Genomic DNA, 20717 nt, shown 5'->3' on the forward strand with positions numbered 1-20717 from the left:
CAGCAAAAATGCTAATTTACATGCAGATTGAGCTATCCTCTCATTTTATGGAATTATTTCTTCCAAGTCAGGGATGAGGCCAGTTTCAGGCATCATGGAGAAACTTATAATGCAGTGCCCGCTGCTGTACCTGTTAAGTGGTTAAATAGAGGACTGTAGTCTGCAGAGCAATAAATCCAGCACTTTCACAAGTATTAAATTCATTTTTGAAACAATTAAACTAAGTTATTTTCAAATTGTATGCTTTAAAAAGAATTCAATGCTGGCCTGAGACCTTGCAAACCAAGGTTTAGCTCAAAACACATTTTATAGTTGAGCTGTTATGAACCCTTGATATTAAAGATTTATAATGCAAATGCTGACACAACCTTAACTCTGGCCATCTGAGTAGCACCACTATAATTAGATGACAATTTAATGATTTCAGCTGCAGCGGAATTGAACAAGTAGTACAAGAAAACAAAAACTGCAGCATTTATATAAGCTATGGGTGAGACAAACTAGTAGCAAACCAAGGTGCATGCACGTATAAAACCTGACAGAAATTGTGTTAGGAGGGGAAAAAAAATCTATTCAAGAATCATTGACTCAAGAAGAACTTAAGAAATAAATATATGGCACCCAGCTTTGCTTTTGGTGTGGAATAGAATAAAACAAAGTCATAATGCAGTTAGCTAGTTCTTTTATTCTTCTTCATATGAGAAGGATTTGAGGCCATTCTGAGCAACACAGGATGTGTTAAACTAGAGACCAGTGACTGACTCATCATTAGATAAAAATAGATTTAAACTGAGAAACAAAAGCTGAGAAAAATGGGTTTGGTAGTGGGTAGCAGATGAAAGAAAAATCAAGCCACATGAGAAAAGTTAAAGAAAGTCATGACAAGGAGCTGTTTCAGAACATGCCTCTCCCTTCAATTTATTCTACTCCCAATGTTAAATAGAATATTATATACAATGCTACTAATTATGTAGAATATTGTTCATCAGCACTTGAATTGGAGGGAAGATATTTATTATGAAATAATTAGAAGCCCAAACCTTATATTGTTTCCTGGATCATCTCTATGCAATAATATATATGCAAAACTACCACTGGCCACCCTGATGGGGATGAAGTTAAAGCTGCCTTAAAAACCATCAATGGGACTATAGGCATGAGCATGACAGATTAAATTGCTGATTAACAATAAATTGAAAGGGTAAAAACTTATATTGCTGTAGTGGCAAATTATCACCCATTAGGTTATGATCACTTCAAGGCTAACAGGTACATAATTGGAGAGAGCAGTCAGTCAGCATGGATTCACCCGTAGCAGAATGAAGAGCAAGCCAGAGGGGGAAAAAACGTTTGTGTGGAGTACTGAATAAACTGTTAGAAAAGCCAGCAGTACACATTGTACAGTTCAACCTGCTCCTCAAATCAGAAAGGAAAAAAGAAAAGAGGAACAAATATACAATGGCACAACGTGAGCACTCAAGTGTTATTTTCAGCGCACACTTTCCCGTCCCTCCTTCCATTTCTCTTTAAACCTCTCTGACACCCGGGCTCAAACCTAACACCTCTTGCATCTATGCTGCAATTGCGCTAATCCAGGACTCTGAACCAGTATCCCAGGACCTTGCAGGGCAGAGGGTCCAAGCGCAAGTCAAGCCAGAACCCAGAGAGTCTGAGCCCTATGGTTTTGCACTGTAGGCACAGCTCTGCTTGACTCAGGTCCCGGGAGTCAGCCAGAAGTACCCCACAATTCCATAGGACAATTTCCTTAGTCCTCTCTATTCCAGCAATCTGCAATCCACTCTACTGAAAATGGAAGCTGCCCTCCCCACCCCCGTTTGGCGAATGGACGCAGCTCAGGTCAGCATTAACCAATCTGCAAGCACGCTATCAGAGAGCCTCACATGGGTTTGCCACGTAGAGTAAACTGATCAAGCCTTTTTGCTAAGTGAGCTGCTTCATGGTCATGGAAGCACAGCCAGATTTTGAGGACTCTCTGGTGCTAGACCAGTAAAACTGTGGACTTCAGCAAAAGCACCTGGAACAACAACATGTACCAGCAAATAGCTAAAAAGCTTGCTGCTCTGCAAATTTTCCAAACAGGTGATCAGTGCAGGGAGCGTATTAAGTGCTTGGCTGAAGGGCGAGTACTGGAAGACCAGGGACAAGAACTGCACCTCACGCAACTTGCCAATGAAATGCCCATTATATGACGACTTTGACCAGGTTCTGGGAACTGCACCCAGGATGGAGCCAACCGTGCTTCATGACAACCTGATCAGCAGTGATGGTGCCCTGCTGGGCCCTGAATGCACCATGGGGACTGATGGGATCCAGCAGCAGGCTCCCAGTGAGGAGCAGAAAGTGACTCTTAATGAAACCAGTCTCAGAGGAGGCTGTGGATCAGGGTCAACAGCAAATACTTGGTCCCTATTTGGAAGAGCTATTTGATTCCCCTCCCACCCCCGCAAGGAACAGCCCGCTGATGAGCCTGCAGAGAATCCAGTGGAGACAGAAGCTGCCCTGGTGCCCAGTAAGTGTATGGCTCAAATTTAGAGTTTATTATTACAGTAATGGGAGGGATTTCTGCTGTAAGAAACAATGCAAAAAATGATAAACCCTGGCTACCAGCATTTGGCCACTAATGGTGGATTGTATCCCACAGCCTAGGTGTCCCCCACCACTAGGAGTTCAAAATGGTAACTTAGAATTCAAAACATTCATAAACAACTGTAAAGGTTATATTAACAGTTAAAACATAGGTGTTTGCTAAAGTCATTCTTGTTTTCCTTTTCAGTTATAAGAAATTTGCCACTTTGTAATCACTCTTTCTGGGTCTATGGAGCTACTTCTACATCCAAATCTAGTGCACTTCATTTAGGGGTTATCCATGCAGTCTGTAGGTCACAAAATCATTTCTCCAAAGTATAAATGTGTGTCAGTTTTTCCCCAGAACTGTGCTGGGTGGAGTAAAGCTGCAGAGTTAAGCCATGTGTGAGCTAACTCAGCATCATGTTAATTCTCTCACAGCTGCTGATTGCTGCAAAGTTCTCCTGAAGAAGGAACTCCAGATAGTTAGTCACACTGTGGGGAAGGGTGTATTTAGAACCAGGCTCCTGCTGCCTCCCCACCACCACAGCATGACCACCCTGCAATGTACCTTCAGCCCAGCAGTAGCTTGGACATCTCCATGTTGAGGTGGCCCAAGCATTCAGGACTCATGAGCAGCTGGGCAGGGCAACTACACCATGCAGGCTTCCTTCTTCAACCCTTCTTCAGTGGAAACCTCTACCTACCTCCCCTGCTGTCAACTGAGGGGAAAAGGGGAAAAGAACATTGGGGCAGGAGACATGCAGTGGTAGGAGGATTGTGTTGGGTATTAACTATTTCCTGCATGTGGTTTTATAATGGCAGCTAGCCTTCCCAAGTCTGAGTGTTTTAGTCTTTTAAGACATCTTTACAAATAAATTCCATCTCTATACCCACTCTGCCCCCTTCTCCCCCACAACCAAATTCAATATACATCATGTCATTCAGACTTACATTGCATAGCAATCAAGCCCACACCCCTACCAAGAGCTGCTCCCCTCCCCATATGAGCCACTTTCCCCCCCCACAAGCACATTCACACAGGTACTATTCCCCCTCTTCCATTGGGCTATGCAAGTCCAAAATGGGGGAGCTCAAAGCATCCCTAACTTCTGCTGCCTGACTTCTGCACACCCTGCACGTTCTAGCTGAGGGAACATAGGTCCTGTTCAGGGGGAAATGACTCACCTCTGGCTTCAGAAAGGTTGTGAAGAGCACAACAAGCCCCATTAACAGGGGCAGCATTGATGACACTGGCATCCAAATGGGTTTGTAGACACCTCCAATGTGATTTTAATCTTCCAAAAACACATTCAATAGCCATTCTACAGCTGTTGAGAGTATAATCAAACAAACAAACAAACAAACCTTTTTTTTTAAATTTTGGCTATGGCCTCTGAAATCAGGGTAGGGTTTCATAAGCCGAGGCAAAAGTGGGTTATTGAGGGTCCCCCAGAATAACAGTGGGGACAGTAACACCATTTATGTCAATGTAATCTGGTGGCAATAGTGCCCCAACCTGTCCATGAAGGTAGGCTCCAGAGAGGCAAAAAACTCTGGCATTGTGAACATTTCCTGTACAGCTCACACTGACGTTCATAAAAAGTGCCTCTGTGGTTCACGAGTGCCTGCATAAAAATGGAGTAGTAACCTTTGTGGTTTATGTACTCATGTGCTCCTTGAGGAAAAATGAGTCCCATCAATAGCCCTGGAACAATTAGGAAACACCATTCTCTCAAAGCCAGTAATTACTCAGGAATATCTTTAATGCCCACCACCTTGGGATAAACCATATCCTGACTACCCATTGTCGACTTTCCAATCTCAAACTGGTTAGCCACAGACTTGTGGCAGTCTGGGGTAGCCAGCTCCCAGACAGTTATAGCAATCTGCTTCTGGACTGGCAAATGTGACCTCAGATGAGTCTCTTTTCACTGGAGGGTGGGAGCAAGCTGCTCACAAAGTTCCAGAAATTTGGCTTTCTTCATGCAGAAGGTCTGGAGCCACTGCTGGTCATCCCAGGTGTCCATGATGATGTGGTCCCACCTGTCTGTGCTTGCGGTCCTGTGCCAGAAGTTGGAGTATACATAAGGGGCATCAGCAGCTATGCTAATTATTCTGAGAAACATCTCCCAGTGAGAGTCTGCAATACCAGGGTACTTTTTCTCCTCCTCTAGTTCCTCCTCCTCCCACTGCTCCATCATGAAATCCATCAGGTAACTTTGGTGGGACAGAAAAGCCACCAAAAATGTCCACCAGATCCTTGCAAATGCTCTGCCAGTTTCCTGACACAGGAGTCAAGGCGAAAGCAAGAGAAGTTTGTCAAAAGGCACCTCCTCCATGTTGCTGGCTCCAGTCGCTGGGAGGGCACAGACCAAAGTGACTGCTCAGCAGACTGTTTTGGTGGGCTGCTCAAATTTCCTGTAACATGCAGGGTGGGCAGTAAAGTTTTTCCAGAATGCACCATGGTCCTTCGGCTACAGTGGCCATCATTCGTGAGGGGCCACTAGGGACTCTGGGATATGGTTACTTTGTCTCAGGTCTGTGCACTGCAGTGTGGACATTAGAGCTCTAGGTTTGAGCACGCATTAGAAAAGTCTTAACGTAGGGTTAAGATACAATGTAGACTCAAGCTCAAGGTTCCCTAACACAAGCTAGCTGCTTCCCTGGGTTTACACTGTAGTGTAGACATATCCACAGCCATCAATGCTGCCTGAGGTTCATCTAACACACAACAAAACAAAACCCCTTTCAGGGTGGCATTATCTTGCAATGGTTTACATATGCAAGTTCTGTTTTAAGAGTTCCATTAGTCCTCTGTTTAAAAATGTGTGTTTCCTTTTTCTCTCAAACTGATTTTCCAAGGATTCTCTTAGAATGAATCAGACAAACAACAACAAAATGTAAGCACAATCTAACGGCTAAAAACAGAGGACTGAGCTCTAGGACTCTTGGGTTTGATTCCTGGCTCTACATTTAACTTGCTGTGTTATTTTATGTAAGTCCCTCTGTTTCAGTTTACCTATCTACAATGAGAACAGTACTACTTACTTATCTCAAAGGCATGTCATAAAGCTTGTCAAATGCTTTGAGATTTCTCAGATAAAAAGATGCTATATAGATGTAAAATATAACAGCAGGCTTTGAGTGACTTGATCTCAAGTTAAGAATCCAGAGAAAAGTATTTCACCTACAGAAATTAATGCCTCGGTGTATAATTTGCACTCATAGTATATTGTATTCTGAAATTTCTAATGATTCTTTTCCTCAGTGCAAACTCTCAGGATTATTAGAGGTAAAATTAATAGCCACATACTTACCTTCTTGCCTTTAGCTTGATCTTACTGTTGTGTATCCAAATCTCCTAGGGACTCCGATGGGAATTTTGAGTGGACTTTGGACCAGGGTGAGGTTAATAGTGCAAAATGTAGCAATAATTATCTAGTCAATATTTTGTCAAAACCCAGAAGCTACTCACATAGGTTTCATAATAAAAAATGACATTTCCTTATCAATCTTGTAAGTCCACCAATTTTGTCCATAGTATAAACTGCACAAATTCATAAAACAAATATACACGAGGGGATTGATTTTCAGAGGTACAACTGGCACTTAACTCACCTAAGTGCCGTTTGTACCTTTTAAACAGTGGGAGAATTTCAATTTAATAGGCGTAGTCAAAGATTTGCTTTGCATACATTTCCATTCACAGATATGATCATTTAGTCCCTTGTTTAAACATTTTTCAACTCAAACTCTACAATGACTGTCTACTTAAATGCAGTTTTAATTATTAATACCAATTTACAATAATTTATTATTTCTTACTGATAGAAATGAAAAAAATACCCAATTTCATTTGATAAAAAGTGTAACTAGGATATTAAATTTCTTGCAATAATTTGATAGGCTTGATTGACATGGTTTTCTTAATAGCCTTCCTAATTATCCCTTCTTGATGTAAATGAAGATGAATCCCACTGTTTTTTACCCTGGTTATTGGTAATGTTGAGAATATGAATTTTTCATTCCTCTATGATTGCTACTGGTACTTTGCAGATCTTACTAATTAAAATGCACATATCTTAATCTCTTAGGCTAGCATCTTTGTCAAAGTTGTCACTTGTCAGACTTAAGCCTCAGTTTTAAGTATATATGTTCTTGCATTTTAAAGAAGAAAATACCATGAAGAATTAAAAAGTCGTATGATTGAGTTGGTAAAAAAATTTAAAAAAAATAAAAAATCATGAAATGACATGGATAAACATTTTCTGAACAGCTCTACTTGATCTTAGAGGCAACAATTTCATTCACCATTTTCTTTTACTAGTCTAAGACCCAGACCTTCAGCCTGATTCTGTTATTCCATCCCTGTACTTAGGGACCAAATATTTAAGCCCCCTTTCAGTTCTTCATATTCTAGAACCCCCTACTTCCTGTGGCCCCTAGGAAGTGGAGACTAGCCATAGTGTAGTATACTGTGGTCACACCCAAAATACATCTCCACACAAGAGGCCTTTCACTGGCTTGACAGTAGTTAGGGAGGCTGTACATGAGGGGTGTCCATAGAGAGCCACTTCCATCCACCTTGAGACCCTTTCGTGCTGCCAAAATAGTGTACAAAGGACTTCTGCATAATGAAAGTAAGACCCACTATCCACAAAAGGATTTTTAAGCTAAAGTTTCCCAACCACTGCTTTGCCCTCATGCAATTCAGTCAGTGCCACCCGCCTACCTCAATGGGTAGAAAACTCAATGGGGTTCACAGCAATTGGGACCACTCCAATTGAACTCATGCTGAGGGGTCCCCCTCCCCTTCAGAATCTCTAGCAACTCATTGGCAAGCTTGAGGAGGAAGGTAGCTGATTGTTCCCTTACCCTCTGCCTTCATTAACTTAAATCCTGCCAAGGCCTCTGCCTTCATTAACTTAAATCCTGCCAAGGCCACATGGAGGCTTCCCCCCCTCCATTACAGCAGCAGCAAGATTTGGCTTTGGTTGGATTCTTTTCAGGTTCCCAGATCCAGGATATCAGGACAAAGAAGTTGAGGTGCGCTCTGCCCCTAGGAGAATCAATGCCAAGAGAGTACACAGGAGCTCTGGGACTCCCCCTCCCATGTGTGTGGGGTGCATTCCAGTGAAGGAGTCTCTGGCCCACTGAAGTCTCAGCCAAGCTAACTTTGGTAAACATCCTTTCAGGATTGAGGCAGCGACACTGGCAGCAGCAGAGGGTTTTGACTCTTGAAAGGTTTAGGCGATAAGGCACTGGCAATCTAATTGTTACAGGACTTATGTCTGTCCCAAGGGAAAGATTACTGGAAATGAAAATAAGTGTAACTAATCCGGTCTGTTTCTGACTCCAGGGGATGTCCAAAGCATACACAATGTTTGGATTAGCAGGTGCTCCATAGTGCAAGAAGGTGGCCAGTCTGCAGATGGATCACAACTGAGTTTCAGTGTATGTGTTCAGTGGCTTGGCAGAAGAGGCATGCTGTGGGATCAGCTCTGCGGCTCCTGCACTCATTGATGAGCAGCTCACTAAAGTCCTGGTTATTCATCCTGGGAAGAATGATCTTGAGACCTGCATGGGAGTCAAGTTGAGATACGAAACTCAAGGGTATGTTGGACTGATTAAGCAACCGTGGCCAGAAATGTTCACAATGCATGTTTGTCTGGGAGTTGCAAAGTCAGCCTGTGTGGATAAGACTCAGAAGGTGGTGACCTGTGAGGTTACTAAAATATTCTTGGAGACTGTGATTTTGTGGTCTAGCATAGGAACATCTGTTATAACCAGTCTTAGTTTTCCAGGGTCGATTGAATATGTTTGTCGGATGCAGGGGCTGACCTCTGCCTCAGAAATGTGAGAGAATGGATTGGGCAGGAGATCTGATAGCAGGTATTGGTGTGGTGGTGGGGGAAAATGTAACCTAGCTGGTCACTGGTGCCCCCTCAGTGGCCTGTTTCCAGTGTGGTTAAAAGGAACACTTCCCAGAAGTGAGAGACCTGGGATTGTACTGATAGGCCTTGTGCATATGGAATAGGAGACGACCTTGTGGCGTTTGTTGGCCAAGGTCCTCTGTCCCTTCATGGAAGTGGGGGGAGGGTATAGGTCTCAGAAAAGCAAGCTGAATCCTTGTCTCTCTCACCAACAGAAGTTGGTCCAATAAAAGATATTCCCTCACCCACCTTGTCTCTCCATCATAATTATGCTTTTTTAAAGTCCCTAAAAGCTTATTTACATAATAGATCATAATGGCTCTAAAGCATTAATTTACATCTACCCCAAAACAACATGCTTTTCATGATATACATTTACCAAACTGGCTCAATATGCATTGGTAAGTCTGCCACGGCCATTATGATGTTATCAGATAAATGGAGTGAGTTTGTGTTTCAGTTGCTAATTTTTGCACCTTTGAAAAGACAGCAGAGTAATTTCCTACGTAGCATCTACCCACAACAACCCAGCTGACTAGTTAGTACCCACACAAATTAGCATGGAGGGAGTAATGAAGGAGGGAGTCTGTGCACATATATCAAGTTCACTAACAGGCTCAATGCTCACATCCGGTCTTGACGTTTTATGTGATGTCTGATTCCTAGTTTTATAATCACACATTTCAGTTGGTAAGACAGAATGAGATCTCCATGATGTCCAGTTGGAAAGCAAACAGTAATAAAACAAACCCCTCAACAACATTGTAACTAGATATTATTCTCATAGTGCAAAGCACCACAAAAATCACATCACAATAAAGAATAAACACTACACATGGGAGTCACTGGCCAGCAATCTTCCTCCACATTTCAAGCACACCATACTGTTACCCGCTCAATTTAGGGCACCCCTCCTACACCCTACCGAGGGCTCACGGCTTGACCTGGTCAATTTAGGGCACCCTGCCTATACCCTACTGAGGGCTCAAGGCGTGACCCAATCAATTTAGGCACCCCCACCCTTTCCTTTCCAAGGGCTCAGGGTGTAAGGCACTTATCCTTACCCATGGGGCTCAGGAAGAAACCTAGTCAATTTAAGTACCTGCCCTTTTCCTCGGGGCTCAGGGCTCTACGGGTCTGCGGAAGCTTTTCCCAGTGAAAGAGCCTTACACAGTTGGGCTTTAAACATCTATTTATTAGCAACACACACAGAATACATAGACCAAGCAAATCTCTTATGCTCACCACTCCGAATATACAGACAAATTTCACCCAATAGCCAGTCAGGATTCATTCATCTGGGGGTTCCCAGCAACACCTCTGCACATCATGGTCGTGCAGAGGGGTCAGAGTTCCAGCAGCTTGATGCTGAACTGCACTCCGGAATGGATTCCCAAAGAGCATTGTTTTTCATTTACATTATATAGGTAAAACTAGCTCCTCCTTCAAATTTACTAAACCGGTCACATTATCCCACACTCCTAAATAACAAAAATTTTAACCAATTACACACTGGCATTTATGTCTCTTCCTTCGTGCCCAAGTTCTTTACATTTTATTTTTCATGCCCAAATTGTAACTTATTGTGACCTTCTCTATTTGTGCAGATGGTCAGCATAAAACGCTGGTCAGAGCTTATTTTACCATTTGTTGAGTCTCTTTCTGTATCCTCCCTAATTTCCCAGTGCCTTTACAACCTTGGTGGTTATAACTCTCGTTAGCCTGAGGTGGGGGTGCTTTATCAGCAGCAAACATTCCTTCCCCCCCCCCCAATTTTAGTGGTGAACTCCCTGAGTTTCACCCAAGGCTGGTTTAATGGGGGGAGAGGGAGGTTTGAGCAGCTCTCAGGCCTACAATGCTGAATCCTATCCAGTCAGCCACGTCGTCAAACCATACTCGCCATGGGCACGCCAACCCTTGGCATCTCTCCCTACAAAACTTGCTTCACCAATCTTCCTCCACTCATCTGACCCACATGTCCTGCAAGTTCAAGTTTTTTCCCACCCCAATCTGATCATCTTGATATCAGGTCTCACTCTGGTTATACTGTACATTTGAGTGGTTACCTCCTCATTATTCATGTGAAAGGTATACCTAATGTGCAGTGGCGGATTAATAATTTTGCCGCCCCTAGGCTGGGAAATAATTGCCGCCCTGGCCCCGCCCCGACTCCGCCCTTTTCCCCACCCCCATTCCAACCCCCTCCCCAAAGTCTCCACCCCAACTCCGCCCCCTCCCTTCCCCTAGTGGATCCCTTCCCCAAATCCCCACCCCCGGCCCCGCCTCTTCCCCCAGCACGCGGCCTTCCTCCTCCTCTCCTCTCCCTCCCTGCCCCGCGAAACAACTGTTTCGCGGCGCAAGCGCTGGGAGTGGAGAGAAACAGGACGCGGCGGCGCGCTTGCAGAGGAGGCGGAGGTGAGCTGGAGCAGGGGGGCGGGGCGCGGAGGGGAGCTTCCGCCCCTGCAAATTTGCCGGCCTAGGCAATAATACGGCACTGCTAATGTGTAGCTATTGCCTGTAACATTGCAATTGGGAGGCAAAAAGCCTCAATGTCCAGTTTCCTTAGCACACATCTCACATGTGTATTGCCAAAAAAACAAAAACACAAAAAACAAGACTGCAGCAATTTTTGTTTTCAGTTCATAGTAAGACTTTTGCCTCTTCCACGGGGGCTGAGTATCACTATAGAGACAGTCACAAATCCAATTCTATGTAGGATAACAAAGTGATGATTAGCAGCCCTTGTAGCCATGCTACCTAGGTAATTGAAGTGCTCAATGCCTCCTCAGCTTTGGGTACAAACATCTTTGCCTTTTCAACAGACTTAGAGGTCACCATTAGTTTTTATCTTTAGACCTAACTTCTCTGCTTCCACCACTACTCTTCCTACCAATTTTAATGATGATCCAATCAGGTCAATATCATTGGCAAAGCACAGATCACTAATTTTTCGATCCACCAACATGTATATCCTCTTGTAGGTTTCCATCAGTGGCTCCTCTTAAGACTTCTTCAGGATAACAGTTGAAAAGAGTCAGCGATGGCATGCAGCCCTGTCTGACACCTATCCTCAAGTCAAACCAAACTACTTCCCTCACACCTCACAAACACTGAAGTCATTGGGTTTCCACAGAGATGACAACCATCTCCCTTTTAAAGCTATGCAGGTGGCACATATAAACAGCACGTGTGTGCGCATAACAGAGAGATGCCTGATTGCACAGTAAAACATTTTCTTTCTGAACTTCAAAGGAAACTGTTTACTGTTGAGCATGAAATGGCTCAGCTGGAACTGCTAGAAAACTTTGATGTGTACCATTGTGAAGACAAAGGAGGGGTCAAACTTTTATTGAAGGGATTCCTGCACTGGGGGTGAGGGACCCAGCTGGAGCAACCCCTCTCCCCTCAACACGACCTGCATCCCAAACTGTGCAGGGGAGACTCCCTGTTCTCTGGGGGCATTAAAACTCTCTCCCCACACCATGTGGCCTTATGGAAAAAACTGCAGAAAGGAGCCAGCCAGAGGCTCCAGCCTGTAGGAGCAGCTATGGAAGCCTCCAAAGCAGGTTCCTTCAGTCATAGAATCACAGGGCTAGAAGGGACTGCAAGTGTCCTCTAGTCTAACCCCCTACTAAGATACAGGATTTGTTGTGTCTAAGCCATCCGAGACAGATTGTTATCCAGCCTCCCTTTGAAAACCTCTAGTGAAGAAGCTTCCACAACCTCCCTAGGCAGTTTGTTCCATTGTCCTGCTGTTCTTACAGTTAGGAAGTTTTTCCTGAGATTTAATCCTAATCTGCTAGGCTGTAATTTGAACTCATTGCCTCTTGTCCTGCCCTCTGTGAAGCGAGAACAATTTTTCTCCATCTTTTTTATGGCAACCTTTCAAGAATTTAAAGACAGCTATCATGCCCCCGCCCCCCTACCCCTTCAAACTCCTTTTTTCTAAAACTAAACATACCCAGTTCCTTCAGCCTTTGCTCATATGGCTTGCACTCCATCCCTTTGATCATCTTTATTGCTCACCTATGGAGCCTTTCCATACATTGGTGACCAAAATTGGACACAGTACTCCAGCTGAGGCCTAACCAACACCAAGATTGCTGATGTATGTTGAGGCTGTTATCCACCACAACTCCCACATCCTTCTCAGCAGTGCTGCTGCCAAGCCAGTTTTCCCCCATTCTTTATTTGTGCATTTGGTTTTTCTTCCCTAAGTGTAGCACCTTGCATTTGTCTTTATTGACTTTCCTTTTGTTGTCTATAACCCAGGTCCCAAATTTATCAAAATCCCTCTGAATTTTAGCTCTATTCTCCAAAGTGTTGGCAAACTTATCCCAGCTTTATGTCATCTGCAAACTCGATCATTGTGATCTCTATACCTACATCCAGGTTATCAATAAAGATGTTTAACAACACTGGACCAAGATCAGATCCCTGTGAAACCCCCACTTGAGACCTCCCTCCAATCCGATATCTTTCCATTAATAGTTATTCTGTTTGCAGTGGTTTAACCAATTATGTATCTACTTAATGGTCATTTTGTTGAGCAGCATTTCTCCAGCTTACTTATCAGAATGTCATGTGGGATTATGTCAAAAGCCTTGCTGAAGTCCAGGTATAGTATGTCCACCACATTCCCCCATCCACCAAATCAGTTACCCGGTTATAGTATAGATGGATTTACCAAGAACAAATCATGGTTTAGAATGATTTGTTTGTTCTTGGTAAATCCATGCTGGCTGCTAGTGATTATCCCTTCATCCTCTAGGTATTTGCAAATTGAATGTTTTATACATTGCTCTAGTAGCTTCCCAGGTATCAAAGTCAGGCTGACTGGTCTATAGTTCCCCAGCTCCTTCTTCCCACCCACCCCCTTTTAAAGATGCGCACTATGTTAGCCCTTCTCCAGTCTTCCAGGATCTCTCCTATCATCCATGAATTTATACATATTATTGCTGGGGCTCCACAATCTCTTCAGCTAATTCCTTCAGTCATTGAGAGAATTTTCTAGTTTTGACCGGACTTTCTCTGTCCTCTGCTGATAGGCTGTTTGCTCAAACCCTGCTCTGCCTTCAGTCTCCTCACTTCAGATTCACTCCACACCTACCTCATGTCCCCCCAATCTCAACCCTCTTCCCTTCCCATTTAGCTGTTCCCCTCTTAACTAAACCCACCCCTAAATAAGTAAAGCCATGGAACTAATATGACATTTGGTGCCATCACAGTGTTCACTCTGCTTGTGTGTTCTACCCCTTCTACCACCCTGTGTCCTTTTTTAGGCTGTGAGCTCTTCAGGTTAAGGCCTGTCTGCTATTCTGTGTCTGCCCAGTGCTTTGCATAATGGGGCCCCATTCTTGGTTGATCCTGAGGCACTACTATAATAAAAATGATTAGCAAACTAAGTTTTACTAGTCTATGGGCCAGATTCATCCCTCATATAACTGACTTCTGTGCCGTAACACCAGGAATGAATTTGTCTCAATAACTTTTTGCTGCTTGGTTTACTGAATAACACAAGTAATATATTCACAGAGACTACTCAGCTGGCAAGAAATGCAATCAATAAGAAAACCCTAAACCCAATTTAATTATGAAAAATCTGACATATAAATGGAAGGTGAACAATGAAGGTTAAACAGTTTGGCAAAGTCCCAACAACCTGAAATGCACCATGAAAATGCTTCACGGGTTCTATTTAGATAGATAATTGGGCTACGGCTAAGCCAAAGTTCCTATTAATATTTTTAAACACAGGTAACACTTCTGGCAGAGAAGCAGGGCTAGCTTTCTGCTTTACATCTTTTTTAAAGCCATTTTGAACTACTGTTAAGATATTTCTTATTTTAGAATTAGTTACTGGTATATACACACACACCCCTATACCTTATCCTCCATTACTGAAAAATAAAATAGCTTCTATGGAGGCCAACAATTTTCTATTTTATTTAAGTATGCACAAGAAATACTCAATGCGTTATTGGTCAAGATAATAACCATGACTCTAACTGGTCTGGTTTTTACAAGGTACTCCCTGTGAAAGTTTCTTGCATTTGGAACTCACTTCCCTTCTCATGTTTGTGAACCTGCTGGACACAGGGCTGGCTCCAGGCACCAGCTGAGCAAGCTGGTGCTTGGGGCGGCAGATTGTTGGAGGCGGCATTCTGCCTAATTCTAGGGCGGCACGGACGCTTTTTTTTTTTTTTGGTAGGGTGCGGCGGCGGCACGGAGAACCAGAGCGCCCTGCAGGGCAGTCCTCTTCCTTCCCTCCCCGCCGACCGGAGCGGAGCCCTCGCGGCAGGCGGCGGCGCAGTGGGAGGGGCCGCGTGGCAGCGCCCCTGCTGTAGCCCTGGCCGCCCCTTCTCTCTCTCTCCCGCCCGCTCCCACTGCTGCCCCCCCCCCAACCGGTCCCCCTGCACCTGCGCCGCAGGTTTTTTTTTTTTTTGCTTGGGGCGGCCAAAAAGCCAGAGCCGGCCCTGGCTGGACATGTTGCTAACAACGTGATGGTAACATACTATATGTAAAGAAGAGACTCTCTCATTCTTATTGGGAGCAGGATTGGGGCTGAAGATGCTATTAATATATTGCAAGGTAACCTAAGACAAGTTGAAAGGCCTCCATTGTAGCAAACAAACAATTGCAGATTCTGAAAACTACAATACAATTAGCATATTTCATTTAATGTCATGTTATGAACAGCCATTCTTCTACTATAGGCAGAGTCCCCTCTGAAACTACTCCTGTCCATCATGTTTAAAGGTCAAGTGTGTCTCCGTATTGATTTTATCAACACAACTGAACCTTTCAAGGACGGTCACAATTTTTTTTCTTTTTTGCTACTAATCCATTCATTATGAAAATGTCTTGAGTCAATCACCTGAGCAGAGTTGGTAAATAAGATTCCTTGTGAATGTAACCCTTTTTCCTGTTTACAAATAGCTCCTGCTTTCTCAGAGCATATTGTGTGTGTGTAAATATTTGCCAAATAGAGTATGTAACATTTCATTCTATGGGTGGATCACAAACTATTCCTTTGGACTATCTGCTATTTAATGGTATCTGACTGGTCACTTAAAAATCACATGATATAGTTTCTGCTTACTCATTGGATGACCAAAACAGAAAACAAATAGTAAATGATGCACTTCCAGTCTACATTTTTAAAAATAGTTAATTCATAAATTAACTCTAGGCCACTTAATAGTCATTCTACCTAATCAACTCATTACCTCTATCAGTCAGTCCATCCCCTTAGAGAAAGCTTAAGAAGCTAGGTATATAGACTGCTATAATAGGGCAAAAAAGCTTCCAACTATCAGTGACCAAGACATGGGTGGTTGTGCCTATGGGTCAAAACCAGAGTTAATACCCAGAAATTGGAACTCAGGGTCACAGCTGGAGTCAGAGTGCAGGTAACAGAGCCAAGGGTCAGAACCAGATTACCTGGAGTGAGACAAGGTAGGGGCAGGACTGGGTCCAAGACTGGGAACAACCAGGAGCTATCACAGCAATGGGTGACTGCTTTGAGCAGCTGCTAGACTGCTGCTGCTGGGCTTAAGAGCCAGTCTGATGATTCTTCCAACCAATCAGGCAGTCCAGCCAATCAGGCAGCCTACTACAGGCCAGGTGTGCTCATTAGATTGCCTGGAGACTAGCTTTTCTGCAGGCTCTGAGTCTTGACACCGCACAAGGCAGGAAGGGATTGATGGGCTACTGAATGTCCAAATAGCCCAAATTAAGACACAGCAGGCTTCAATGGAGGGGTTTAAAAAGAAGAGCCCTGCTCAGTTAGAAGAAAGCAGGGGAGAGGTGAAGGCTACATGCCTCACTGTAGGAGAGCAGGCTTGTGCCCACCCACTTCCTGGGACCCAATACAAGATCTCATGGAGCAAAGAGAAGAGTTATGTTGATTCAGACTTGTTTTGGACTTTGAGAAACTTGAAAAGGGTAGAACTGTAAGTGGCATGGTGGAGGAATACATCTCTGCAACCCAGAAGGAATTGGAGACTGGGTGGAGAAGTGGAAGAGCAGCTGAGAAACTGATTCTGAATAGCTGCAGAACCCCCACAATGCCACAAGGGAGTACTCTGATAAGGATGCTCTATTAGAACTAGGCTTGTTACTAGAGCTTTCCAGAAGACAACCCCATTTCACAACAACTTTTGAGGTTTTGATATTTCAATTTGTTTTGAAGGGAAATGAAAACAAATCCTTTTGAATATTTTCATGGAACAGAAGGGTGTTGAAACATACACAAGAGCCCAGGTTTTTCAGTTCAGCGCTCTCTCTCGCTCTCTCACTCATATATCAGATGTAACCAAAGAGCCCTGGACCAAAAACTCCTTCCTGGCAAAAAATTCATTGAACTAAATACATCTCTGTGAAACATTTTGGCTTTGATGAAATGACATACTTTGATGGAAATTCATTTAGTCAAAAATGTGCTGACTTGTTACCATATTAGCTAGTTTCACGGTTAACTGATTTAACAGCATGTTCTGGAGATCAACAAATCTGGGCTCCATTTGACTAAAATGGGGAATAAATTCCAGAGTCAAGGATGCTTCATCCATGCTTCAACCTGCTACAGGTTGGTTTCTGTGAAGACTGTTTTGCTCTTTACAGTAAACTGGACTCAAATCATTTAGGGCCCTGAAGATCAAAACTAAGACCTCAAATTTTATCCACCAGGTAACTGGAAACCAGTGTGCATTACAAAGCTTGAGTGTTCTCCTTGATTTAAACACAGTTTAACAATTAACATCTGCTTTTACAAAGGTGATATTTTCTAGTCATCTTTTGATACATCGTCATGTTGAACACATTTTTTGTAATCCATTTTTGAGCTGACAAAAACATAAGTAGTTATGATATGATTCACATCATAGACAACATTGCAATCTTATTGCCAAATGCAAATGAAAAATAAAGTTATTGGTTACTGCTACAATTTGGATATTCAGAAATCACTGAGGATCCAACATGATAAATAGATTGCAAAGCTGAGTAACAAACAGTGGGTATGCTCCTTCAGTTGAAGAATATTTGTGGTTGCTTCCCTAAATCTCAGTGTTATCCAGAATGAGTCCCATCCAGCTAGATCTCATCCAAGCTCCAACCTCAGATAGACACCTACTAAAGTATTGCATGTAGTTTCTGAGTCAGATGTCATAGAAATAAAGAGATTTATAATTGCTGGGCATTGTGCTAAAAAAAGAATGGACATGAATGGACTTGAAGAGCTAACTCGGCTTTTCAATACTTTTGAGAACTAGAGACTTGCCTTCCTCTGAAGCAATGAGCAGGGAACACTATTGCCTAGAATTGGGTGATTATTTTTCCATTAAATCCTTTTCCTCCGATTGCTGAGGTTGGATTGTAGAAGGCTCTATTCCTTTCTGACTTCATCTACTCTCTTAATAATGTTATAGATTCTTCTACTAAAGGTTCTGAAGACAACTGCTACTTCAAATTAGCATTGACATTTTATATCTGCTTCTGTGTTTTTCTTAGGTATTCAGTCTGTATGACATTATTTCACTGCCTACGGTAAAAACATATATATTTCACTGATCTTTCTACTGTTGCACTAAAACCATAATATGTCTGTTTTCTACTGCCAGTTTCAAAGCGAGATTGCAATAAGACACTATTTTCCAGCTAAGCATATTTAAATATTGCATGAACCTGGCTCCTTTCCAGTGCACATTTTATTAAAACCAGCTGTGAGGTAATTATTGAACATGCTAAAAATGGCTTTTGAGAGGACAAAACTCATCATTGTGCATTTTCAATTCACAGGCTGAGCTTTGACTACATTTCATATTCCAGGAATTCACTTGCCTCTCACAGCAGATCAGCTTTATAGACCGAAGTCTCTGAACGACTTCAGAAACATCATTTCTGAGAACTGCAGGAAATCTAGGTCAAGGTCTGATTGTAACAATTTACTTACATGAGGAGTATGCTCTTTGTGAAATAATAAATAATATGAATACAAGCCTCAGTGAAGTCAGACTGCGAATAAAAGCTAAGTAATGTAATTATATTTGAAAATAAAATTAGACAAATAGGAAAACTAATTTATATACATAAATTGTCTGATGTTCTGAAAGTAAAACATCTGTTGGGATTTGTAGCCTAGTCATATACTCAAATGGATTTCCTCCATTCCTGATGGATTGACCACCTGTTATATTTTACAAAGAAATTTTAATTCATCTTCCTACATCATATCAAGTTCTAGGAGGCAATTTCATCAGCATCTCCAAAATATTCAATTTTATGTACATCAAATAAAGTATTTTCTCTGGTGACAATTTTGACTTCTTTATGATTACTCATTTGCAAAAAAAAATATGAATATTCTAACAAGATTACATTCGGGTCCATATTTGCATACTAATAGAGTAAAAATTGAAATAGTGATGTCCATCTTACTGGTTGACTACAGCCCACCTCTTCAATGTCAAATATGTTGATTACAAATTATTACTACTATTTTACGCATTCACAGCCTGAGAACGGTAAAATATGGATAAACATCATTCCTAAAAGAAGCATGTTTGTGAATACTGTATTTAATTAGTGCTCAAGGGGAACAATGTAAGAAGAAAAAAAATACTGCAGCTGAATTCACTTTGCAATTGTGCTGATGTTAAATACTGAAAGATCTAATGAGATGTATTCTTCTAGCCAGCAGAATCTATGACCTGGCAATAATGGTTCACAGAGAAGACCTGGGATCTGGAATAAACTTGAGATACTCCGACAGAGTTCTGTTCAGTTCTATCTATTGTCTTATGCTTTGCCTATCACCATAATATCTTAGCCCCTTCAAATATTTAGATAATCTTTGTACTATATAGTGGCCTTTCCCCACAGTAGTAATGCATCTGATCCCAAGAAGAGGCTTGAGCCAGCATTCCCAGGGAGAAACCATATTGGGTAACTATGTTGATGTTGGTATTCCTCTGCGTTCCCAACCAATATAAAATTTGGAGCTAGAGATTACATACCAAAGCTAGAAGAACAAATGTGTGATACAGATTTAAATAAAGAGGATGAACCTCTAAATTCAAAGCTATTATCTAAATTCAAAGCTATTATCCCATCTGTATTCCATTCCTCCTGGACCCCGCAGGGAGAAGGCTTGTTGGGGACAAAGGGGTCATGTCTAGAGCATCCTGTGTTCCAGGCACCCCTGGCCTCAGTAAAGGCACCCCAAAGAATCAGGGGAGCATAGAGCATCTTAGAGATACCTTTGTCCCCTTCTTTAATGGCACCAAGCAGAGCTCTGATTTTGGGTCCATACATCTTTAAAACTTCAATCTATAGCTCTGAACAACCGGTTATCCATGAGCATAAATGTCATCTATTGAATGAGATCTGATGGGGACACTAATCAGAAAGGTTATTTTTGTCTTCTCTGAATTCCTGAGAGGAGGACTTATTTTTCCCTGAAAATGCAAATTACAATTCTGCAAAAGTATCAGAGAGGATTCAGCCCAATTGTACAACTCACTCTCTCTCTCTCTCTCCTCCACCCCATGAAGTCAGCATGAGTTTTGAGTGAAGAGTATAGGATCAGGTCCTATATTAGTGAATACAGAAATAGTTTTTCAATATTTAAAAACTAAAAAGAGACATGACAACACTAACTGAACAAAAAATGAACAATGGACAAAAAAATTAATGTTTAGGCTGCCACTTAGAGAGAAGGAGTGGATAGTTAGGTTTGCATTTGAGAATCTCAGTTGAGGCATCTGATGAAAGTCATGGTGGCAGGGATAAGTAGTACAGGAAAGACTCTTTTGTGGTCACAATCTTGTGCTGTATTAGTTTTCTAATACAAAACTAGTAACTTTCTCAGCAGAAAAACAAGTCTTTAAAAATGTAGGAGAATGAAGAAGGGAGTGGGGTTTTTTCCATACACAAATATTTTCCCCATTGCTTACTCAGATATGTACCATCCTCATCTGGAACATTCTAAATCCACTAATGGGAAACTTTTTAAGTTCAGTCATTTTCTGTGCTTCACCCCCTCACCAGAAAAGAGAAGTAAAAAGTGCTTTGTCCAAAAAGGAAGAGAAAATTGCCAATAAAATAATATTCTGCTATAAATTTATTAGAAAAAAAGGCCATCTTCATTATAATAATTTGGATTGAAAATTTCATCCATTTCTAATGGTTAAG

General features: G+C 42.3%; 1 protein-coding gene across 1 annotated transcript in view; it reads left to right on the plus strand.

Annotated features, from left to right (window-relative positions):
• Positions 1–2448, plus strand: part of LOC135879663 (uncharacterized) — a 101042-nt gene extending 98594 nt beyond the window's left edge. The window contains 1 exon segment of the mRNA XM_065405715.1: positions 2101–2448. Coding sequence (XP_065261787.1) covers positions 2101–2448 — 348 coding nt within the window.
• The last annotated feature ends 18269 nt before the right edge of the window (positions 2449–20717 follow it).

Source organism: Emys orbicularis, chromosome 5 (assembly GCF_028017835.1).
Source record: "Emys orbicularis isolate rEmyOrb1 chromosome 5, rEmyOrb1.hap1, whole genome shotgun sequence".
NCBI classification, from domain to species: domain Eukaryota; kingdom Metazoa; phylum Chordata; order Testudines; family Emydidae; genus Emys; species Emys orbicularis.